The following is a 25,558-nucleotide window of genomic DNA, read 5'->3' as shown; positions in this document are numbered from 1 at the left end:
TCATCCTGCTGCCACCCCCAATACTGTGCCCGTTGTGCCCCCCCCAATGCCCCAGGTACTATACTGCTGAAAAAATAGTGACCCCAGTAGACATTATTAGAGTAATTTATCAAACTGGTGAAAAGTAGAACTGGATTTCCAAAAGAGCGGTGAAATATGAAAGGTGGAATCTGATTGGCTGCTATGGGTAACTAAGCCAGTTCTACTTTACACCAGTTTGATAAATTACCCCAAATGTCCCTATAGTGTCCACAGCAGTTATAATGTCCCATAGAGTGCCCCCAGTAATAATAACACCCTATTTCTCGCCCATTCCATTGGGGGACACAGACCATGGGTATAGCTTAGGTTATTACTAGGAGAAGACACTATGCAAATAGTAAAAAACAGCTCCTCCTCCACTGGCTATACCCTCATGCTCCAACAGGAGGACCTCAGTTTTAGCTTAGTGTCGGATAAGGAGGTGACACTCCTGCTACTGCAGGGTTGTCCCTGTAATTTTTCTCTTCTCCGGTTTGTTTTTTTCTCAATAGAGGACACTGGGTCGCATGGTGCGTCCCTGGTCTCTCAGTGGAGCGAGCGCCGGTTCGAATGGCCGTCCCCGGCTACCTCCCTTTTCCCCCCAGAAGAAAAGTGGAACCGGGCTTGACCTGCAGTGCCGGTGGCCTACAGATCTGGGGTTACCTACTCCTGCCCTCTATCCAGTGCACTGCCACTCCTTGTGCCAGACGACTGAAGAGGTGACCCCATGCTGGTCCGGAACGGAGGGTGAAGACTGCAGTATTCAGATAAGTAACATCGGTTCTCCTGCAAATTCCCCCTCCCCCCGTGCTCACACTGTGACACGGTTCTTTAAGGGCTTACCTGTGAATCTGGGGGGGGGGGGGGGCTGGTTGAGAGTGTGGAGGGTGTCCTTCTTGTCCCCTGCATCCTGGCTGTGGGCGCAATCCTTTCGGAGCTGGGGTCTCCCGCGTGCAAATTTTCGTGTGATTATTTTGTGCGATTTTTCCCGCGCCATCTGTGACGCGACCGAGGGGCGGAGCCTATCGCGTCATCTCCAGCACTTCCGCTTTGCCTTCAGCGCTTCTCCACGCTTGGCTCTGCTCCATCTCCTCTCTGGTCACGGTAGGACAGATAGTGTTCGCAAACTGTAGGAGACCCTGACTCCGGGATTGCTGCCATCATGCCACGACCTGGGGCCCCACAAAAATCAAAAGCGGCACCTCTGGTCCCACTGGGATCCTATAAGGTCTGCTGCTTGCCACTGTCGGTTACAGGCTCCTGTGACTCTTGCCTTGCCTCTGGACATGATCTTCCCCCTCCTCCTCCTCCACCAAACCAGCCCAGTCCTTCTACCGCCCCTTCGGAGCCCGCGGAGCCCTCCTGGGCCTCTGCCATAACTAGGGCGGCCGCGGACTTAGCTCAAGTCTCGCGCGCGGCCATGGCCTTTATGGAACGCATGGCGGCCACTGATCTGCCGCCCGCAGTGCCTTTGGTTAGCACCGCTCCACCTCCAGATGTCCCCCAGAGAGGACGCTCGACCGCTAAGAGGCAGCGTACGCAGCAGCATCCTTCCTCGGATGACTCTGCCTCCCCCCCTCGCCTGGAGGCCTGTTCAGCCTCTCCCTCTCGCAGGGATTGCAGGTCTGAAGGGGAAAGATTCGGCTCGGATGAGGACACGGAGCCGGAACCCTCGCCTAAGCTCTCCACCATGGTGGCAGACTTGGTCACGGCGGTACGTGACACCTTTGACATACAGGGGGAACCACCTTCTACTAGTAGCCAGGAATTCCCCCTCTTCCACTCCAGAAAACCAGAGGCAGTCACATTCCCCATTCATGGCGAGTTCGCCAAGGTCCTTTCTAAGGCTTGGGAACACCCTAATCACTGTTTTTCTGCTACAAGGTGCATGGATACTCTGTATCCTTTCCCGGCAGATAACGTGCAGCAGTGGTCTTCTCCTCCTAAGGTCGACCTGCCGGTGGCCAGATTGGCTAAGAATACGGCAATACCAGTCCTGGACGGGTCCTCCCTACAGGACTGAGTTGATAGGCGTTTGGACTCTCTTTCCAAAGCCATCTTTACTCTGGCGGGCACATGTCTGCGGCCCGCGTTCACCTCAGCCTAGGTAGCCAGGGCGCTTTCGGTGTGGTTGCAGCGCCATCAGGACCTCGCGGAGCAGGACGCCTCTGCAGATACCCTAAGCTTCATCCTCCAGATGTCCCAGGCGACAATATTCCTCTGTGAGGCCTCATTGGATGTCAGCACCCTCTTTGCACGGATTTCGGGCCTCTGGGCCGCGCAGTGCAGGGAGGTCTGGTTGAAGATCTGGGATGCCGACGCTTCATCCAAGCGCTCCCTCACCAACCTCCCCTTTACGGGCTCCAGGCTCTTCAGTGCTAAGCTGGATGAGATTATCTCTGACGCTACGGGGGGCAAGAGTACACACCTGCCCCAATCTAGATCCAAGCGCGCCTTCAGAGCTCGCCCCGCTGGCACTAGAAACCAGTCCTTTCGGCGCTTCTCTTCCTCCAGGTCTGCGACAGCCCCCTCCTCCGGCGGCTCTCAGGACTCCCGCAAGAAGCCTTCCTTTAAGCCGCAACCTTCCTGGCGCCTGCGAGCACAGTTCCAGGGGAGTTCTGCCCGCCCCACGGTTCCCAAGCAGTCCTCCGCCTGAAGGGGCGCCGTCTGCTCTCCTTTCAGCATGTCTGGAGAGCTCATGTTCAAGACGCATGGGCCCTGGAAATTGTGAGTTCTGGTTACAAGATAGAATTTGTTTCCAGACCTCCGGAACGTTTCTTTCCGTCTCGTGTTCCGGGGGATGCAGCCCGAGCCTCGGCCCTTTTACAAGCTGTGTTTTCCCTTCTGGTCAGGGGAGTAGTTGTCCCAGTTCCTCTGGAGGACCAGGGGGCAGGTTTCTACTCAAATCTCTTTGTGGTGCCAAAGAAGGAGGGATCAGTACGTCCGGTCCTAGACCTGAAGCTGTTAAACAAGTCCCTGCGGGTGCGGAGGTTCCGGATGGAATCCCTCCGCTCCGTTATTGCTTCTCTTCTTCCAGGGGAGTTCCTCGCATCAGTGGACATCCGGGACGCCTATCTGCATGTCCCTATCGCAGAATCTCACCACAAGTTCCTGCGCTTCGCCATTGGCGACTGCCATTATCAGTTCGTCGCTCTTCCCTTTGGGCTAGCGACGGCCCGCGGGTAATCAGGAAGATCTTGGCGCCAATCATGGCGCTTCTCCGTACCAGGGGCATATCTCTGCTGCCTTACCTGGACGACATTCTGATAAAGGCTCCCTCTCGTTCCCAGGCCGAAGTCAGCGCCAGGATAACTGTTCAGACTCTGCAACAGTTCGGCTGGCTGATCAACTTCCCGAAGTCCTCTCTCCTACCTTCCCAGAGGGTGACCTTCCTGGGGATGGTTATGGACACGACTGCAGCCCGGATATTCCTCCCGGATTGCAAGTTCTCTCGGATACAGGAGTCGGTGTCTCGCCTTCAGCATTCCCAGTGTCTCTCCATCCAGGAGTACATGCAGGTTCTGGGGCTTATGGTAGCCTCCTTCGAGGCAGTCCCCTTTGCCCAGTTTCACACTCGACCTCTGCAGCAGGCGATCTTGTCCTTCTGGGACAGGACATCGAGGGGTTTGGACTCTCGGATCCGCCTTCCTCCTCGGGTTCGTATGGAACTTCAGTGGTGGCTGTCCCCTCAGAATCTGACTTCGGGGAAATCCTTCCTCCCAATCTCCTGGACAGTCGTCACCACCGATGCCAGTCTTCTGGGTTGGGGCCGGCGTTCTCCGAGCTCGGACGGTTCAGGGGGTGTGGTCAGAAGTGGAAGCCCGCCTTCCGATCAACATATTGGAGCTAAGAGCAGGAGGTGAAGAGGATCCTACAGTGGGCGGAGACTCACGTTCCGATATTGTCTGCAGTGTACATCCCAGGGGTTGAAAACTGGACGGCGGACTTTCTCAGCCGCAACAGGGTGGATCCTGGAGAGTGGTCTCTGCATCCGGACGTATTCGAGGACGTCTGTCGCCGTTGGGGCCGCCCGGACGTGGACTTGATGGCGTCCAGGCTTAACAACAAGGTTCCCACGTTCCTGGCCCGAGCTCGGGATCCAGAAGCGTACGGAGTGGCCGCTCTGGTGTCTCCGTGGCATAACTTCGCACTCCTCTATGTCTTCCCACCAGTGCCTCTGCTCCCAAAGGTTCTTCGCAGGGTCGCGGCAGAAGGGATCCCAACCATCCTCATCGCCCCAGATTGGCCTCACCACGCCTGGTTCTTGGAGGTCGCTCGGATGCTGGCGGACGTCCCGTGGCCTCTTCCTCTCAGGGAGGACCTGCTGTCTCAAGGACCTCTCTTCCACCAGAATTTACAACCACTTTGTTTAACGGCGTGGCTGTTGAGTCCTCCATCTTGAAGAAGAGGGGCTTCTCGGACTCTGTCGTGAAGATCATGATCAAAGCCAGGAAGCCAGCTTCCTACTGGATATACTATCGTACCTGGAAGGCCTTTCTTGCCTTTTGTGAGAAGATAGACGTTTTTCCTCTTCATTTCTCCGTTCCGGTGGTCCTCTCCTTTCTCCAGTCGGGTCTGGAGATGGGAATGTCGCTGAGCTCTCTGAAGGGTCAGGTCTCCGCTCTGGCCATTTTCTTTTAGCGCTCTCTGGCTCTGCTAGGTCCGGTGAGGACCTTCCTGCAGGGGGTAGCGCATTCGGTCCCTCCGTATGTCCCTCCTCTGCCCCCCTGGGATCTGAACCTGGTTCTGTCTTCTCTTCAGGCGGCTCCTTTTGAGCCCCTGAGGGACATTTCCCTGAGTTTTCTCACCTGGAAGGTGGCCTTTTTGGTGGCCATCACCTCTATCAGGAGGGTATCGGAGCTGGCCGCCCTTTCCTCAAAAGAGCCCTTTTTGGTCTTCCACAAGGACAAGGTGGTACTGCGCCCTGTCCCTTCCTTTTTGCCCAAGGTGGTCTCCGCCTTCCACCTTAATGAGGACATTGTCCTGCCATCCTTTTGCCCCGCTCCGGTGAACTCCAAGGAGCGCACTCTTCATTCTCTGGATGTTATCCGTGCTCTACGGGTGTACCTGTCGGTGACTGCCCCATTTCGCCGCTCGGACTCCCTTTTTGTGGTTCCCAAGGGGCCTCGTAAGCGTCTGGCGGCCTCCAAGGTCACTGTGGCTCGGTGGATTCGGTCGACTATTGCCATGGCCTATCGGTCCAGGGGTAGGGTTCCCCCAGCGGATAGGGGGGGGGCCTCCTGGGCGAGGCGCAATCGAGCCTCTACGTCACAACTTTATAAGGCGGCCACCTGGTCGTCCTTACATACCTTTACAAGGTTCTACCAGATGCACTCTTTGGCGTCTGCTGATGCTGCCCTAGGGTGAAAGGTATTGCAGGCTGTGGTTCCTGTTTAACCGTTGGACGTTTTCCCTCTGGAGGTGCTGGTCTTCCCACCCCATGGACTGCTCTAGGACGTCCCATGGTCTGTGTCCCCCAATGGAATGGGCGAGAAAAGGAGATTTTTTGTGAAACTTACCTGTAAAATCTTTTTCTCGTCTTTTCCATTGGGGGACACAGCTCCCACCCATTCTTGTCCGTTGCAGGAGGGGTTGGTTCTCTTCTAGTTGGACCTTATGGTTAGCGGCCCAATGGCGGTGTTCCTTGGTTCTGTTTTTCTTGGTTAATATTTGGTTTCTGATCTCCTTCTCCTACTGCTTTTGCAAGCACTGAGGTCCTCCTGTTGGAGCATGGGGGTATAGCCAGTGGAGGAGGAGCTGTTTTTTACTATTTGCATAGTGTCTCCTCCTAGTAATAACCTAAGCTATACCCATGGTCTGTGTCCCCCAATGGAAAAGACTAGAAAAAGATTTTACAGGTGAGTTTCACAAAAAATCTCCTTATTGTGCTCCAGGCAATAATCCCTGTATAGTGTCCCCAAAAAAAATAGAATTGTCCCTACAGTGCCTCCCCAATAGCAAAGCCCCCCACACTGCCCCATATAGTTATTTCCCCCACACTGCCCCTCATAGTAATCCCCCCATAGTAATTCGCCCCCCAATACAGTCATTTCCTCCACACTGCCCCATATAGTAATTTCCCCCACAGTAATTTCCCCCATACAGTAATTGCCCCCACCCAGTAATTTCCCCCCACACTGCCCCCATACAGTAATTGCCCCCACCCAGTAATTTCCCCCACACTGCCCCCATACAGTAGTGTCCCCCACACTGGCCCCATTCAGTAGTTTCCCCCACACTGGCCCCATTCAGTAGTTTCCCCCACACTGGCCCCATTCAGTAGTTTCCCCCACACTGGCCCCATACAGTAGTTTTCCCCACACTGGCCCCATACAGTAGTTTCCCCCACATTGCCCCCATACAGTAGTTTCCCCCACACTGTCCCCATACAGTAGTTTCCCCTACACTGTCCCCATACAGTAGTTTCCCCCCACACTGTCCCCATACAGTAGTTTCCCCCACACTGCCCCCATACAGTAGTTTCCCCCACACTGTCTCCATACAGTAGCTTCCCCCACACTGTCCCCATACAGTAGTTTCCCCCCACACTGTCCCCATACAGTAGTTTCCCCCACACTGTCCCCATACAGTAGTTTCCCCCACACTGTCCTCATACAGTAGTTTCCCCCACACTGTCCCCATACAGTAGTTTCCCCCACACTGTCCCCATACAGTAGTTTCCCCCACACTGTCCCCATACAGTAGTTTCCCCCACACTGTCCCCATACAGTAGTTTCCCCCACACTGTCCCCATACAGTAGTTTCCCCCACACTGTCCCCATACAGTAGTTTCCCCCACACTGTCCCCATACAGTAGTTTCCCCCACACTGTCCCCATACAGTAGTTTCCCCCACACTGTCCCCATACAGTAGTTTCCCCCACACTGTCCCCATACAGTAGTTTCCCCCACACTGTCCCCATACAGTAGTTTCCCCCACACTGTCCCCATACAGTAGTTTCCCCCACACTGTCCCCATACAGTAGTTTCCCCCACACTGTCCCCATACAGTAGTTTCCCCCACACTGTCCCCATACAGTAGTTTCCCCCACACTGCCCCCATACAGTAGTTTCCCCCACACTGCCCCCATACAGTAGTTTTCCCCACATTGCCCATAATAATTTTCCCCCACATAGTAATACCTCCAATAATAATTTGCCCCCACACAGTATCCCACCATAATATTTCCCCCCACATGTCCTCCTGTGTGTCCCTCCCCCATGTCCCCCAAAGTTGGCACATAAAAATAAATAAAAATAAAAGCTGCAGTTGCTCGCAGAGGAAGGCACGCACACTTCACTGTGCTGCTGCGTCCCGGCACAGGCACGTGCGATGATGTCATCACACACGCCTGCGCCGGGATTTTACTTCTGCATAGGCCTCAGGCCTACGGCGGGGCAGGGAATTATGTGCTCCCGTGCCCTGCCGCAGTATGTGTGCGTCAGCGCTCCAGCAATGTGCGCTTTCATCTGTATTGATGGACGTGCTCATTGCTTCTGGCACCGCCCTGAGAGCCGGAACCCGGGGTGGACTGCGGCCCCCCGCCCCCCTCTAGGCATGCCACTGTTGCCACTCCAAAAAAAAATATAATAAAAAGCAATCAAAAAATGTTATGCACCTGAAAAAGGGGCTTTTATTGTGTAAAAGCAGTAAAACAAACTAATGTATTTGGTATCACTGTAATCATAATGACTCAGAGGGTAACGTTATAATGTTATTTATACTGAAAAGTGAACGCCACCAAATTTCTAACTTAAAAATCAGTGGCTGCCCCAACCTTCCCCCCCCTCCCTCCAAGGAAGTTAATAAAAGTTAATTAGGTGTGCCCCAAAATGGTACCATTAAAAAAAAAACACAATTTGTCCTGCAAAAACCCTCATATGGCTATATCGATGGAAAAATAAAAAAGTTATAGCTCTTGGAATGCAACAAAATAAAAAAATAAAAATAATTCTTGCTCATTATGGCCCAAAACAGGCTGGTCTCTAAGGGGTAAAGGAAGGAAGTGCTAGGATTGTTTAGTATTTTTCTATATTTTTCGAGTTTTGTGTTCAGAGTACCAGGTTTGGATAATGAATGGAAATCCTTGTCATCTAAATCCAAACTTTTGTTTGTTTGCAGATATGTTCCCAGCTGAGCGATCGACTGGAGAAGCAGCAGTCTACAAACAAAGCTGAAATTGAGAAAATCCGGGTAAGTTCACACTGACTGAACCGTGGGTCATGACTTTTTGTCATTATATTATCATGCTGTGTGCATTTTCCTAATAAACTTCAATTGATATAATTTCTCCTTCGGCAATAAAGTTTGCTGAAGCTTGTTACATGACTACAGACATTTTGTTTTGCTAGTCTCAGTACCTGCATGAATGCCAGAGACCTCTATAAACAGCCTTCTGTATTCCGAGAATCAAAATTCTGTGTTGCTGCACTTTTGTGTTTCTTAAGCAAGTTTAATTAGGGAGTTAAAGGCTATGTAAAACTTCAGAAGCATTTATGTTTACATGTTTCTCATTTTTGGCTAAAAATTATGTTTTCAATTGGCCTTTAACAAAATATTAAGCTGTTCTGTCACAAATGGTAAACTGTTTTTCTAACTGGTGACTGATACTTTCACTGGGGAGAGAGCACCTTAATCGGCGTGAGGAGACTTATCGGCCATACATGCTCCTCTGGAATTCTGGGGAAAATGGATGCAAATGAGCTCATAACAAGCTCCACCTCTAATGCCACCAGATGTAAGGCAGCTATCCTATAAGTCAATGTTTGACCCTTTAAACAGGCCTTGAGACATGACTCAGATATTTAATAGCATCTGGTGGCATTAGAAGGTGGAGCTTGTTATGGGCTCATTTACATCCATTTTTCCCAGAATTCCAGAGGAGCATGTACGGCCTATAAATCTCCTCATGCCGATTAAGGCGCTGTCCCCAAGGAGAGAGAGTGCCCCCCAAATCCTGATATGCCTCTCACCCAGTTAAGCCAGTACTCTCTGCTCTGCACTGATGAGCGGCAATCGCACTAAAACAGCTGTCTGCAGATGAGCTGCAGGCTTATTTAAGTTCCAGGTCTTGTCTCAAGGCCTATTTAGAGATAAGGAGTCCGTCTGCTCCTGGTCTGACGGAAAAGACAGAAAATCCAAAGGGTGCTACCGGAGCTCTAAAAAGAAAAAAGGAAGCCATAGTTTTAATAAAGACCAATTAAAAAAATTATTTTTAGCACAAAATGAGTACAATGCAGTAATAAAAAAAATTGTTCCTAAAGATGTACATAGCCTTTAACCCTTTTGCTGCCAGTGCCGTACATGTGCAGCGGGTGCCATGGCCGGCGGGTCTCCGCTGTTTAAAAAAAATAAAAATAAATATAGAAAAGTTTCATCCCCCTTTCCATATAATAAAAAATAAATACAGTGGGGGGGGGAAATGGCAGTGCGTCTTATAAAGCGAACACTGCCATGTTTACTTTGGTGACCCTGATACATCGCAAGCCGCGATGTATCAGAGGGGTGGGAGGAGGGGACGGAGGCTGGCAACACTCGCGGCGGGGCCCGATGCAGTCACTGTACTCTAATACATCGGGCCCCGCTCACGGCAATTTTTTACATGTACAGTCTATAATCTTCAAGCAGTATCTCTGCTTTAAACTAGGGCAATCCTCTGTAGTAGTACAACTCACTATGAAAGCGGCAGGCAGGGCGGCAGCGTAACCTCGCGATTCTCACTCATTCACGCTCCTCCCACTTCATTCATGAAGGAAGTGGGAGCAGCGTGAATGAGTGAGAATCGCGATGTTATGCTGCCGCTTTCATAGTGAGTTGTACTACTACAGAGGATTGCCCTAGTTTAAAGCAGAGATACTGCTTGAAGATTATAGACTTTACATATGAAAACTGCTTTATTACACTCTGCTTTCTTCCATAACAGTACTCACTATGAAAGCAGCGGTCCAGCCGGCGCGTGACGTCACTCACTCGGTCATGCTCCTCCCACTTCATTAATGAAGCTGGCAGGAGCGTGACTGACTGAGTGAGTGACGTCACATGCTGGCCGGACTGCTGCTTATATAGTGAGTACTGGTATAGAAGAAAGCAGAGCCATTAAAAGATTTTACATATAAAGTCTACTGTGTGCCCTGTGGTGTAATGGGGGTCACTATTCGCACAGGGACAATATACTGTGACACATATGATACTGTGACCAGCATAAGATGATCTTATGCTGGTCACAGTATCATATGTGTCACAGTATATTGTCCCTGTGTGAATAGTGACCCCCATTACATAAGATGCTATATATGATGCTACATCCCCCGTAGTAGTGTATCATCCACAGATCCCCCTTATAACAGTGCGTCATCCACAGATCCCCCTTATAACAGTGCGTCATCCACAGATCCCCCTTATAACAGTGCGTCATCCACAGATCCCCCATAACAGTGCGTCATCCACAGATCCCCCATAACAATGCGTCATCCACAGATCCCCCATAACAGTGCGTCATCCACAGATCCCCCATAACAGTGCGTCATCCACAGGTCCCCCATAACAGTGCGTCATCCACAGGTCCCCCATAACAGTGCGTCATCCACAGGTCCCCCATAACAGTGCGTCATCCACAGGTCCCCCATAACAGTGCGTCATCCACAGGTCCCCCATAACAGTGCGTCATCCACAGACCACCATTAGTTCAAAACCCACCAAAAACACACCTTTTGGTTCAAATTTTTTTTTCTTATTTTCCTCCTCAAAAATCTAGGTGTGTTTTATCATCAGGTGCGTCTTATAAAGCGAAAAATATGGTAAATAACAAAAAATATAAATATTATGGGTACAACAGCCATCAAAAACGCCCATTCTATTAAAATATAAAAATATTTTTCCAATACGGTGAATGGCATAACGGAAAAAGGGTCAAAATGGCCAATTTGGCATTTTTTCAGTACTTCTCTTACCCAATTTTTTTTTTAGAAAATGTGATCAAAAAGTCACACACACTCCAAAATGGTATCAATAAAAATTAACCCTTTCAGACCCTGGCCATTTTTCATTTTGCGTTTTTGTTTTTCACTCCCCGCCTTCCCATAGTCCTAACTTTATTTTTCCATTCACATAGCCTTATGAGGCTTTTTTTTTTTTTTTTGAGGGACAAGTTGTACTTTCTAATGGCGCCATTTACGGTTGCATATCATGTAGTGGGAAGCGAAAAAAATATTCCAAATAGGGTAAAATTGGGAAAAAATCTAATTCTGATAAAGAATTTTATTTTATTTTTTTATTACACTGTACACTAGGGTTGTTGCGGGTATCGAAATTTTGATACCCAATCGATACTTTTGTCATACCGGGATTTCCATTTTTTCGATACTGGGCTGCGCACATATAAAATGTATAAATAATAAACATATTACATATCGCCACGTCAGAAAAGTCCAAACTATTAAAATATAAAAAAAATCTATGCGGTGAACGCCGGAACAGAAAAACTCTATAAAAAATGCGCGATTCGCCATTTTTTTAATGCGGTATGCACGTGGCTTTTTTCGTTCATTTTTTTTCGCATGGTATAGAGTATCACAATATTTTTTCATGGTATCGAAACCGAATCAAAAATTTGGTATCGCAACAACTCTACTGTACACTATGCTGTAAAATTGACCGGTTATCTTCATTCTCCAAGTCAGTGCAGTTCCAACGATACCACACTTGTATAATTTTTCTTGCGCTTTAATACTGAAAAAAAAAATTAAACCCTTGAGGAAAAAAAATATACATTTTATAACCATATTCTGACCCCTATAACTTTTTTGAAGTTATGTGTACAGGGCTGTGTGAGGGCTCATCTTTTGCGGGAAGATTGTTCTTTTCAGTGATACCAATTTGAAGTGTTTTTGATCACTTTTTATAAAAATAATTATTGGGTAGTTGAAGTGACAAAAATTGTCTGTTTTAAAAAATTTTTCCCGTACTATTGTTATATTTTAATAGTATGGGCATTTTCGCACACTGCAATGCCCATGATGTTTATTTTATTTTAACCCCTTAAACCCTTAAGGACACAGCCTTATTTCACCTTAAGGACTTGGCCATTTTTTGCAAATCTGACCAGTGTCACTTTAAGTGGTGATAACTTTAAAACGCTTTGACTTATCCAGGCCATTCTGAGATTGTTTTTTCGTCACATATTGTACTTCATGACACTGGAAAATTAAGTCAAAACCCCAAAAAATTTTTGCATAAAAAAAATACCTAATTTACCAAAAATTTGGAAAAATTTGCAAATTTCAAAGTTTCAGTTTCTCTACTTCTGTAATACATAGTAATACCCCCAAAAATTGTGATGACTTACCATTCCCCATATGTCTACTTCATGTTTGAATTATTTTGGGAATGATATTTTATTTTTTGGGGATGTTACAAGGCTTAGAAGTTTAGAAGCAAATCTTGAAATTTTTCAGAAATTTACAAAAACCCAATTTTTAGGGACCACTACAGCTCTGAAGTCACTTTGCGAGGCTTACATAATAGAAACCACCCAAAAATGACCCCATTCTATAAACTACACCCCTCAAGGATGGCCACACAGCGGGGCGTAGAGTGAAAGGTGCGCCGTTTGGTTTTTGGAAGGCAGATTTTGCTGGACTGTTTTTTTGACACCATGTCCCATTTGAAGCCCCCCTGATGCACCCCTAGAGTAGAAACTCCATAAAAGTGACCCCATCTAAGAAACTACACCCCTCAAGGTATTCAAAACTGATTTTACAAACGTTGTTAACTCTTTAGGTGTTCCACAAGAATTTATGGAAAATAGAGATACAATTTCAAAATTTCACTTTTTTGGCAGATTTTCCATTTTAATTTTTTTTTTCCAGTTACAAAGCAAGGGTTAACAGCCAAACAAAACTCATTATTTATGGCCCTGATTCTGTAGTTTACAGAAACACCCCATATGTGGTCGTAAACTGCTGTACAGGCACACGGCTGGGCGCAGAAGGAAAGGAATGGCATACGGTTTTTGGAAGGCAGATTTTGCTAGACAGTTTTTTTGGACACCATGTCCCATTTGAAGCCCCCCTGATGCACCCCTAGAGTAGAAACTGCAGAAAAGTGACCCCATTTTAGAAACTACGGGATAGGGTGGAAGTTTTGTTGGTACTAGTTTAGGGTACATATGATTTTTGGTTGCTCTATATTACACTTTTTGTGAGGCAAGGTAAAAAGAAATAGCTTTTTTGGCACACCTAATATGTATACAATTTTTTTATTTATGTAAGTTTTACACAATGATTTCATTTTTGAAACAAAAAAAATCATGTTTTAGTGTCTCCATAGTCTGAGAGCCATAGTTTTTTCAGTTTTTGGGCGATTATCTTAGGTAGGGTCTCATTTTTTGTGGGATGAGATGACGGTTTGATTGGCACTATTTTGGGGTGCATATGACTTTTTGATCGCTTGCTATTACACTTTTTGTGAAGTAAGATGACAAAAAATTGAATTTTTTACACCGTTTTTTTTTTTTTTTTTTTTTTTTACGGTGTTCACCTGAGGGGTTAGGTCATGTGATATTTTTAGCCGATACGGACGCGGCGATACCTAATATGTATACTTTTTTTTTTTTTTATTTATGTAAGTTTTACACAATGATTGAAACAAAAAAAATCATGTTTTAGTGTTTCCATAGTCTAAGAGCCATAGTTTTTTCAGTTTTTGGGCGATTATCTTGGGTAGGGTATGATTTTTGTGGGATGAGATGACTGTTTGATTGGTACTATTTTTGCGTACATGCGACTTTTTTGATCACTTTTATTACCTTTTTTGGGAAGTAAGGTGGGCAAAATTTAAATTTCCTCATAGTTTTTATTTTTTTAATTTTTATGGCGTTCACCGTGCGGGGAAAGTTACATGACCGTTTTATAGATCAGGTCGTTACGGACGCGGCGACGCGGTGACGCAGTGTACCTTTTGAGTGCAGTTGGAAATAGGAGGAAAAACCATAAGAGTCAGCCAAGCATGGCACTTTCCATTATATGGACATGGTGGAACCTGTCTTTCCAGCTTTAGGCTACTTTCACACTAGCATTCGGGGCTCCGCTTGTGAGCTCCGTTTGAAGGGTCTCACAAGCGGCCCCGAACGCATCCGTACTGCCCTAATGCATTCTGAGTGGATGCGGATCCGCTCAGAATGCATCAGTCTGCCAGCGTTCAGCCTCCGCTCAGCAAGCGGACACCTGAACGCAGCTTGCAGCGTTCGGGTGTCCGCCTGGCCGTGCGGAAGCAAGCGGATCAGTCCAGACTTACAATGTAAGTCAATGGGGACGGATCCGTTTGAAGTTGACACAGTATGGCTCAATTTTCAAACGGATCCGTCCCCCTTTGACTTTCAATGTAAAGGTTGGACGGATCCGTCTGAACTACTTTCACACTTAGATTTTTTTTTTTTAACTATAATGCAGACGGATCCGTTCTGAACGGATCCAAACGTCTGCATTATAGGAGCGGATCCGTCTGTGCAGACATCAGACGGACCCGCTCTGAACGCAAGTGTGAAAGTAGCCTTAGATGTATTGGTGCTGAAGCTAAATATTAAGTGATGTGTATTTGTCATGACTCCCATAATCCTTCTCTGTCTTTAACCACTTAGCAAAAGGTGGATGGTTGTGAACGCTGCAGAGAGTTCTTCAACACAGAAGGAAGAGTGAAGTTGGTCAGCACTAAGAAGGAGAACTCTTCTGAGGAAGACACTGATGAAGAGAAGGAGAGTCTGAACAACCAGCTACGGGAAATGGAGCTAGAATTGGCTCAAACTAAACTTCAGCTGGTGGAAGCAGAGTGTAAGATACAGGTAAACCATCAGCGAGGGTCCTACTCATAAGGGCTCATGCACACGTCCGTATGTATTTTGCGGTCCGCAAAAACGGATCTGCAAAAAATACAGATGACGTCCGTGTTCATTCTGTATTTTGCGGAACGGAACAGCTGGCCCCTAATAGAACAGTCCAATCCTTTTTTTGCAGAACGGAAATACGGACAAACAGAACAGAGTAACTTCCTTATTTTTTTATTTTTTTGCGGACACATTGAAATGAATGGTTACGCATACAGTCTGCAAAAAAATGTATTGGACACGAAAAGAAAATACATACGTGTGCATGAGCCCTAAGGCTCCATTCACACGTCTGCAATTTAATTCCGCATTTTGCGGAACGGAATTGCGGACCCATTCATTTCTATGAGGCAGCACGATGTGCTGCCTGGATACGGAATTGCGCACCGCACTTCCGAGTCCGTAATTCCGTTCCCGAAAAAAATAGAACATGTCCTATTCTTGTCCGCAATTGCGGACAAGAATAGGCATATTCTATTAATGCTGGGAATGTGCTGTCCGCAAAATGCGGAACGCACTTTGCTGCTGTCCGTGTTTTGCGGATCCGCAAAACACGTTACGGACGTCTAAATGGAGCCTAACACTCATTAGGGCAGTCAGCCTTAGCTTTACAGGAAAAGTAAAGTTGTACGCTATTAAATTGACTAAATGGCAGACATTACTCTGAGGATGGATTTGTAGGACACTGTCAGGGAATTAAAGTTCTACAAATCCCTAAGAGCCTATTGTCAGATGTCTCCTATTTGTATATAGGCCTATTCTCTACAATACGTAGGTTCAACTGGTGCCCATGTACCTTCAATAGCAGTTGAGTTGACAGTTAGACGGTGCCAGACACCTGTTTGAAATTAAGCGTGCCTGATCTTTTTCTCCCCCGACATAGTTTCTTGTGGGGGAGTCGAGAGTTCTCCATACACATTAAGGTGGTAATTTACAGACAGATATATACCACTTTTTGGCATATATCTGTCGCAGATTGTGGCGCAAAGGATATTATAATCTTCCCCCTTTTCACCACACATGGTAGGTCAAAAATGGGGCATGCTGTGGGCAGGAAAAAGAGCAGCCAGCAGGCCCATCTCATTCGTAATTTTCTACACCTGTTTTAAGCATAGAAAAGAGTCTAAATCTATGCCAGCAAGGGATCTGGTGTAAACTCAGTGGAAAGTCCACCGACACCTCTACATAGTGCGGTAGGGTTGAAGACTGACATCTAAATCGCCGGACTTCATAAATGTCCCCCTAAACTGTTTTCCTGTCCTGCCGAGAATGACAGTTTTGAATGACAGTAGTCTAATGTGTATGGATGGGGACTTTAAAAGACAAAAGTTATTTGAAGCAGTTGATTTGGGCAGTATCAGCCAACAGTCTCAGGTGTATGGCGCAATCCAATGTGTGTCCACCAACTTCACTTGATGAAGGGCGCTTCTGAGCCCCAAAATGCGTTGTTTTCCAATAAAGAAATCCACTTCAAGATGTCCATGCACCGGATGATCCATTTGTGCCTGATCAAGTCTGTTCCATGTAGAGTTGCTCTGCTTGTTCAGTCAACAGTCTGTCTTGTGCAAGTCGACACCAGCTTCAGCTCTCAGGACACTCAGGACATTCATATGCCCATTTGCTTAGCTGGGCCTGCATGTCTTTGGTACATTCAGAGGAAATTACAGCATGTCAATTTTACTATTCCACTAAATAGGGCACATAGGTAGAATGGTCACAGAAGTAAATTACCCTTAAAATATCACTTTTATTAAATACGATAATAAAATCGATATTCCCTCAAACAAGTGATGCATATATATACACAGATATAAAGAAAAATCCGCCTGGATAGGCGTTATTTAGTGATCAATCCAAAATGATAAGCGGATACATAGAGATAAATAGGAGGAGACAGCGCACCAATTACATAATGAACAGATACCGTATATTAGGGATTAATAACCTATAGTGACAGAACGGCTAAAAATACATAACAGAAGTGATATAACTGTTAGCAGCCATGTGGTAGTTACTCACGGTACCCAGGTATGATATAGTGGTGATCACAGATGAAAGGATGTTGGTAGTCGATGATGTTGGTAGACACGTGAACATGGAAATATAGCATCCAAATTGGGCGTATTCTCAGCAACCTCGTCACAGATTCCATCAAGCAACCGATGCACATGGAGGTGACTAGGAGCAGCACACCATATGTGCGGCGTCTGCGCTCCTGAACATAGAAGCCCAACGGCTTAGGGTGCCTTGGTGACTGTAGACTACCGGTTGGAATCTGTGACGAGGTTGCTGAGAATACGCCCAATTTGGATGCTATATTTCCATGTTCACGTGTCTATGGTGTGGTGAATAGCGCGGACCTGAACCTGATCTATTTTTTTAATGCCCCTGAAAAGACCACATAAGTAATGCTGAAATTCGCCCCGACGCGTTTCCCCAACAGGTAGCGAAGGTTCCTCAGGGGACAAGTAGTAATCTGGTGGTGATGTCCCAGGTACTGGCCGCCTAGATGATAAGAGGTGCAAAGAATGTCCAAACAAGCCATACCTTTATACAGACGCCACTCTCCAGGTGCCGCCGCTCAAAAATCAAAAACCGGAAGTGACGATACATCACTTCTGCTATTTGGAACGCAAGATGCGTTCCACCGCTGACGTACTTCCGGTATATGGAACGCAAACAGCGCTCCAAATGCACAGGACATAAGCACAGAGGGATTGATACCCAGAATCAAGGCGCAACATTGCATAAAGCATAGACAATAACATGAGGGGCTGAGAGGCATATGGTATGGAATAAATATCTATGTAACATATTGATTAGATTATAAAAAATATGAATGGACAAACTGGAATAGGAGCCAGTGGGACATTTGAAACAGAGGGTATGTATGTAGAACGAGGATAATATAAACGGGGGTCAAGGAAATAATAGCCATAAACCCACAAATCCTCATAGGACAGGACCTATTTTGGTCTGATGAAAAAGGCAGATAAACATGCGTGGATAAATATAAGAGGCAAGATAAATTAAACACTACGCAAGTAGTTACCCAAGGATGTGCTCTCGGAGAAAGCAGGCAAAAGATATCTGTTCATTTAGGCCAGAGGGAGACACCATTTTGAGACGGTGGATCCATTGACCCTCTTTACGTAGAATTTGTTTGTCCTAGTCACCGCCACGGGCGGATTTACGAACAACCTCAATGACTTGAAAAACAATAGCTCTGGGGTCTCCCTGATGGAATTCAGTAACATGTCGAGCAATGAGTTTATCCAGTTTATGATTGATGTCACTCAAATGGTCGCCCACCCTTCATTGAAGTTCCCTTTTGGTCTTCCCAACATAGTTGAGGGGACAGGTACATGTACAGAGATAGACCCTAATTTGATAGGTTTTATTGGTAGAGACGCTGCAAAAAGTAGATGATTTGTGGATAAAAGGACAGCAAATGCACCCATTGCCACATTTAAAGGTGCCAAGGGGTTTGGGGTCCAACCAGGTACCACTTGGGCGTGGTCTCACATAGTGGCTGTGCATAAGACGGTGACCAATCAATCTCCCTCTCCTGTATGTAATCAGTGGTCATGGAGGGATGAGATCTCCAATATCGGGGTCCGATCACACAATCCCCTAATATCGTTTCAAAATGCCCTGTACCCGACAGTTTTGCTCATCAAATGTACCAATGATACGTAAGTTATCATCCTCACGTTTTACACTCGGGATGTTGTGCAACAGGGTGTGTCTATCTCTGTCCAGTGAATGTTGAAAGGCGTCCCTAAGAGTTGCTGATGGATAACCACGTTGGGAAAAACGAGTCCGAAGGTCCCCTGCTTGTGTCTTGAAGGTTTGCAGAGAAGAACAGTTCCTTCGTATACGAAGGTATTGTCCCTTCAGTATGCCTTTTTTCAAATAACAATATATATTTAACATTAAAAATATGTATTTGTTCTTAAGAATGACTCCGTTGGAGTGACATATTGGATGAGATCACTAAAACCCCCCTATTGGGATCTTATGGAAAGAGGCATCTTTAAATAGGGTTGCGTTGAAGCAATCAATTAACGACGACAGCTATCTGAGGAATCACCTTAAAAACTCTAATATTCCATTAGGCAAACCGCAGACCAAGCGGACCAATGGAAAACATTCTTTATCTCTATGGGAGCAGAGGTTGAGCTTATTTGCCCTTTGACTCCATCTCTGCATCTCATTTAAACACGCACCTCAAATATATGTAGTGGAGACTATATGCCGCCTGAAACATAACAGGGGAAGGCGGCGCCCCGACAGGCCACTGAAAAATGAACGGACCTCTACTTTATCATCGTAAGTAACGCGTCGTCTTGGTTGCCTGGCAGCAGGAAGTTGCATCCACGCTAGGCGTCATAGAAAGGAGTAGAAGCACGTGACTATGGGCGGAACAGCCGATGTATCACGTGACTGACGCGATTTGACAACGAGGGGGCGTTGACTGGAGGCGGGGCTTCTCGGCTTTTTAAATGACCCGCGAATATGGCCTCATTGCCACTGCTACACGCGGGACGCCAGGGAGCACCCTCCATCCATTCCCATCTGGAGACAGTTATCATCACGACTGGACAGATAAGCCGCTTATTTCTTGATGCTTGTATATCAGATTGACATAAGCACTTGATGAGCAACGTTGCACCGACTTTTAATGTCCGCTAGTGACATGACTAGTGGGAGATCGGCTACAATGTATACTAAGTAGATACTATCAACTGACGTGATGCATTTACTATTGGAGGTATACTGAATAGATACTTCCAGTTAGTGTGATGCATTCATGAATATACTACCATTGGTTTGCTAGGCTTGGATTGTAGTCCTACTGACAAGTATTATCTTGTCTAAATAGAGACTGGTGACCTCTGGTTATTCCTGATTTAATTTCCAGTTTTAGACACTCTAACCTGGATACTGGTGTGTATTGAACACTGAATACACTACACACTATTGAATTTAAATAGCAGGAACTACCACAGGCCATGCAAAATAGAGGGTGATTTTTGCCTTTATTACTATAACGTTCGGCGTAATTGAGGCCACATAATAACCTACCTATACTCTCTATTTGCTGCACAGTTGTCCATTATCAGGGAGACTGTATAGGCTTATTGAGTATGGTATAGTGTGCCCTCTATGACCCCTCTGTTTTGTCTGAATGACTGAGCCCAACTGAGGGGCTCTTTTGATATAATCTATTTGTCCCCTGACGAATCAGGTTGCACTGAGGAAACGCGTCGGGACGTTACTACCAGTTGAATATGTACATTCTTGGTATTTCATGATTTTTGATTATATATATTATCGTGTATGAATCTGCTGAGGCATCACAGGTGACGCTACATTGTGATTTTACCTGTTCTTGTTTCAGCATACTCACCTTTTGCCAGCTTTCCCTTCCTTTCCCCTTGTGGTTAAGGATACCATCTATAGGACCATATTCTGGCTATCGGGCAAAGCTGGGCAGTCCACAACTAGGGAGGGTGCAAATAGGGATACTGTGGCAGATAGGAGGGAGGATATAGTGAGAGACAGGGCTGTCTAGGAATATTGACCCAGCGCTGTGTCTTTCTACCTTGGTACCTGGCTACCCTTCACCCTATCTGGTTACTTTAACACTGTCCCTTTTTGGTCCCTTCCCATCTCCGCCCATTTTTTATAGGAGAACAGTGTAACTAGTGGCAACTATTTAGTATTGTTAAGTTTAGTAGGGCCCATTATTTTATCTACAAACATTAATAAATGTTATGTTTTAAAATTCAAATAAGCTACCCATTTATTGTGAAGTCTATTACCGATGATAACTATCCCACCTTAAGAGGCTGTTAGTGGATGTCGGTTTCCGGTAAGTCTCGGTACATAATTCTCCATTTTTCTTAGTGATGAGAATATCAAGGAAGGCGATACATCGATTATTGATCTCGTGGGTCAACCTAAGGCCAATGTCATTGATATTGAGTTGCTGAATAAATGCCTTAAGCAATTCAGCAGACCCATCCCACAAGATCAAAATATCATCGATGTATCGCCGCCAAAAAAGGATATGGGAAGTCCATCGTTCACACGTTTCATTGAAAACAATAGTGTCTTCCCACCAGCCTAGGAGGAGATTCGCATAACTGGGCGCACAGGGGCTACCCATTGCGGTCCCCCTGAGCTGGTGGAAGAAACGGCCGTCGAACATAAAGTAGTTATGTGATAATATGAATTCGAGAATTTCCAGTACATATTAGTTGTGTGTTCTATATTGAACACCCCTTGTTTTAAGAAAATATTGTGTGGCCTTCAACCCAGATTTATGTGGAATGCTAGTATAGAGGGCTTCGACATCAATCGATGCTAATACAATATTGTCATCAACCTCAATATTTTTTTCAATAAATCTGTGGTGTCACGTATGTATGATGGTAAAGAAACAACAAAGGGATTAAGTATTCTGTGTAATGGAACCGACACCCGAGACTTGTGTATTTTGGGTAAGGTGTAAAACTTTTGAACTTGTGGGTTGTTGGGGACCATGAATCTCAATTCATCCACGGATATGACCTCATCTTCAAAGGCCCGCAATAATATAGTTTCCATACACATGGCTCCGTAGGGTTACTAGGTAGGATCTTTTAACCTGGAAGTGGACCCTTTTAAAAATTTGCTTTTATTAATTTTATTTTAAAAGGTACTAGGTAGGATCCCATAACAGGTCCTGTTATTTAGAAGATCATAACACATACATAGAATGATCCATAAGGACCACATTACCTATCCAGGCGGATTTTTCTTTATATCTGTGTATATATATGCATCACTTGTTTGAGGGAATATCGATTTTATTATCGTATTTATTAAAAGTTATATTTTAAGGGTAATTTACTTCTGTGACCAGAGGAAATTACAGCTAAATGTTTGTTTGGTTTGCAGTTTTAGGCTTCTAATGTGTTTTTACATGGCTGTATTTCAGGATCTGGAGCACCATCTTGGCCTTGCCATAAATGAAGTGCAAGCAGCAAAGAAGACCTGGTTCAACAGGACCCTCAGCTCCATAAAAACAGCCACTGGTGTGCAAGGAAAAGAGACCTCTTAACACCCCCAACTCATGTAAAATAGTTACGTCTTTATGAAAACATGATACCTTCTGTTGCCTTCCTTGGCCAGATATTTTGGTTTGCCTGTATGTAAGAGGACCAGCAGTGCAGCATGGCAGGATGGTAGTACGTCTGTGCTTGTCAGATATATGTACGATAAGGTATCTCTGGCCTCCTATTAACAGCTCCAGAGAATGGTGAAGAAAAGACCTAGCTTTCCATCATTTACAAAACGCACCGTGGATTCCATTTTTCTCTTTTTAAATGTTCAGTGACGAGGAATTGTTCTTAAGGTAACAACGAAATAATGAGTAATCATTAGGCCTTTTTCCATATGCAGAATAAGGACATATATAAAGCCACTGAGCTTACGAAGCGACTTGTACGTTATGGAATCATGAGCTGATTAGTCGGTGCTTGGCCATGAGCAGCGGTGATTCTTAATGCATCTTCGCTTAATACAGTTAATACCAAAATCAATTTGTTAGGCTTAAACTATTTCAACACATTTATTTTTTGTTCTTACAACCTGAGATGGTGTTTTATTATAGACTAATTGTCCTAAACTGCTTTAAAAAATACTGTATTTTGAGCTGCTATAAATCTATCATAGGGGTAACGCGTCTTCAACATCAAAAGCTCAGCCTTTTTAAGCCCCAGATGTTAAATTATGTGGCCATCTAATAATTCCAAGACGTATCCCTATCGTGTACTGAAACCGTAGAGTTCACTGAAATATATGATGACAAAAAGGAGCCTCATGCCAACCTCACGTCTAGAGCAGGTGACTGTTATCTCTGTACCCACCATAATGCTGAGAAGTGGAATGAGACCACGTTAGTATGTTGTCCTCCTTTCTAGTGGCCAATGCAAGTTTGTAGCCACAAAGCACTGTCTGCACCGTGTAGCTGTACAGCGTATCTATGTGTTGGCTCACTCAGTCAGGGAGATAGTCCACAGATACCGAAGAAGGTCGTTGAGAACAGTCAAATATCTTCAGATGGCCTGTTCTCCAGGCAACTTACAACACTGAAAGGGGCTTTTGTTCTCTACTTTCCTGGGTTTGAAGCACTTGTCTTTGTCTTTCTGGCAATGTTAGTTTGTTCATTTCAGCTCTCACGCCTCACAGCTATTGTTATAGAATTTGTATTTAACTTGTTAATCCGTTAACTCTTGTTTTGTCTGGGGCCCGCGGTAGATCGGACGGCAATTCTCTGAATGCCTCAAAAAGGAGCAAGCAACAGCTAATAATCTGGAGCCATTAATGGACCTTTACAGAGAAAGATCCTGAACAGAAGACTCCTATTTCATCTCCAGCAGCTTTGGAAAGAGTGGGCCAATTGTTCTTTTCCCCACTTAGGAGAGACTCTCTCAGATTGCTCCACTTCTAGGGCTAGTATGCAGCAGTATGAGATCTGCACTTTAGGTGCTAAACACAACGCACGTGTCATTCCTTTGGAGTTACAATGTCGTGTAGAATTCAGACATAGAATGGCGGTTTTGCACCTTGTACCTTTTTTTTAATTTATACTTGGTTTTGTTTCGCTCGCAGTTGCTGCATCAGTGATAACATTGTTTTAAGTGTAAGCAGGTTACACTAAGAGGCACTGGTTTGTGTATATATGCAGTATATAAAAAGTTTGGTTTATTTTGTATATCTACTTTTTTCTTAGTTCCTGTACTAACGCTAGCTACTGTAAAAGTTATATATCTGAAACATAACATGAACTGCTAAAGATTTCTTTCCCATATCTGCTACAAACGTCCTTTATTGTTTTAAAGATAAAAAGATTGCTGTTCTTATTTTCAAAGTGTGCTAATAGTGCTGGTGTAGGTGCGGTGTGTAAACCCAATGAACTAAAATATAAAGTACTATTAAATTTGACTACTGACCACTCGATTTCATTACACTGAATACAAGCTCACAGAGTCTATAGAAAACTCTAATTCATAAACACATGACTACTGATCAGTGAATTTTGATGACTGTGTTACTTGGGGTTTCCATCACAAAATCTATGTAAAAAGTTAAGTGGCTTTGTAAATACCGTGTAGTACTTCTCTGACCCTGAGATGCAGGTTGTATAACTGGATTCTGCTGGTTATTGGAAACGGTCAACAATTTTTCGGATACACCCTCACAGGTTGACCAGAATTAGCAGGCACTGAGCAAGCAAATGATGAGAGATTTCAGCTCTGCAGCCTGTAGAATTGTAAATTTTACTTTGGACTATATTATAGTCTGTAGCTCAAGTTCAGATAAATGGCATTTCCAGGCTACAGATATTTTTGACCTGTTTTCAGGATAGGTAATCAATATCATATGGGCGGGGGCTGTAGTACTCGTGCAAGCATTGCATGCTTTTCATTGTTTACCTGCATGCCTTCTCCCTTGTTGCAGTGTAATTACAGCTATGCTTCCCATTCAAGTAAAAGGAATAGGAATTTGTAATTACATTGCACTGCCACAACAAGGGAGATGGCATGAAGGGCTTGCTCGAGCTCAGTGGCTCTTCAAATAGCTGGTTGACGGGGTGCTAGGAGTCAACCCAATACCGATCAGATATTGATGGCACATCCTCAGCATAGGTCATCAATATCTGGTCTACAGTTAACATGCTAATAGAAAAAAATGGTTTGTTGTCTGTGGATGCGGGATAAACTTAGTCAGGTCCATAAATATTGGTACATCGACACAATTCTAACATTTTTGGCTCTATACACCACCACAATGGATTTAAAATGAAACAAACAAGATGTGCTTTAACTGCAGACTGCTGAGTATTTACATCCAAATCAGGTGAACAGTGTAGGAATTAGAAACAGTTTGCATATGTGCCTCCCACTTGTTAAGGAACCAAAAGTAATGGGACAGAATAATAATCAAATTTTCACTTTTTAATACTTGATTGCAAATCCTTTGCAGTCAATTTACAGCCTGAAGTCTGGAACGCATAGACATCACCAGACGCTGGGTTTCATCCCTGGTAATGCTCTGCCAGGCTTCTACTGCATCTGTCTTCAGTTCCTGCTTGTTCTTGGGGCATTTTCCCTTCAGTTTTGTCTTCAGCAAGTGAAATGCATGCTCAATCGGATCCAGGTCAGGTGATTGACTTTGCCAATGCATAGCATTCCACTTCTTTCTCTTTAAAAAAACTCTTTGATTGCTTTTGCAGTATGCTTTGGGTCATTGTCCATCTGCACTGTGAAGTGCCAATGAGTTCTGAAGCATTTGGCTGAATATAAGCAGATAATATTGCCCGAAACACTTCAGAATTCATCCTGCTGCTTTTGTCAGCAGTCACATCATCAATAAATACAAGAGAACCAGTTCCATTGGCAGCCATACATGCCCACGCCATGACACTACCACCACCATGCTTCACTGATGAGGTGGTATGCTTAGGATCATGAGCAGTTCCTTTCCTTCTCCATAATCTTCTCTTCCCATCACTCTGGTACAAGTTGATCTTGGTCTCATCTGTCCATAGGATGTTGTTCCAGAACTGTGAAGGCTTTTTAATCTAATCTGGCCTTCCTGTTTTTG

At 45.2% G+C, this 25,558-nt stretch overlaps 1 protein-coding gene across 4 annotated transcripts in view; it reads left to right on the top strand.

Moving 5' to 3' along the window:
* The window catches only part of RABGAP1 (RAB GTPase activating protein 1), a 194,981-nt gene extending 171,085 nt beyond the window's left edge, over positions 1–23,896 (top strand). For all 4 annotated transcript variants that reach the window (XM_040406072.1, XM_040406074.1, XM_040406073.1 and 1 more), the window contains 3 exons: positions 8,143–8,214; positions 14,657–14,857; positions 21,888–23,896. In XM_040406072.1, coding sequence (XP_040262006.1) covers positions 8,143–8,214; positions 14,657–14,857; positions 21,888–22,010 — 396 coding nt within the window. In that variant the 3' untranslated portion in view covers positions 22,011–23,896. The remainder of the gene's footprint in view (positions 1–8,142; positions 8,215–14,656; positions 14,858–21,887) is intronic.
* The last annotated feature ends 1,662 nt before the right edge of the window (positions 23,897–25,558 follow it).

This window comes from Bufo bufo, chromosome 8 (assembly GCF_905171765.1).
Source record: "Bufo bufo chromosome 8, aBufBuf1.1, whole genome shotgun sequence".
NCBI classification, from domain to species: Eukaryota; Metazoa; Chordata; class Amphibia; order Anura; family Bufonidae; genus Bufo; species Bufo bufo.
Note: the sequence above shows the minus strand (reverse complement) of the source record. Positions and strands in the feature narration are given on the sequence as shown.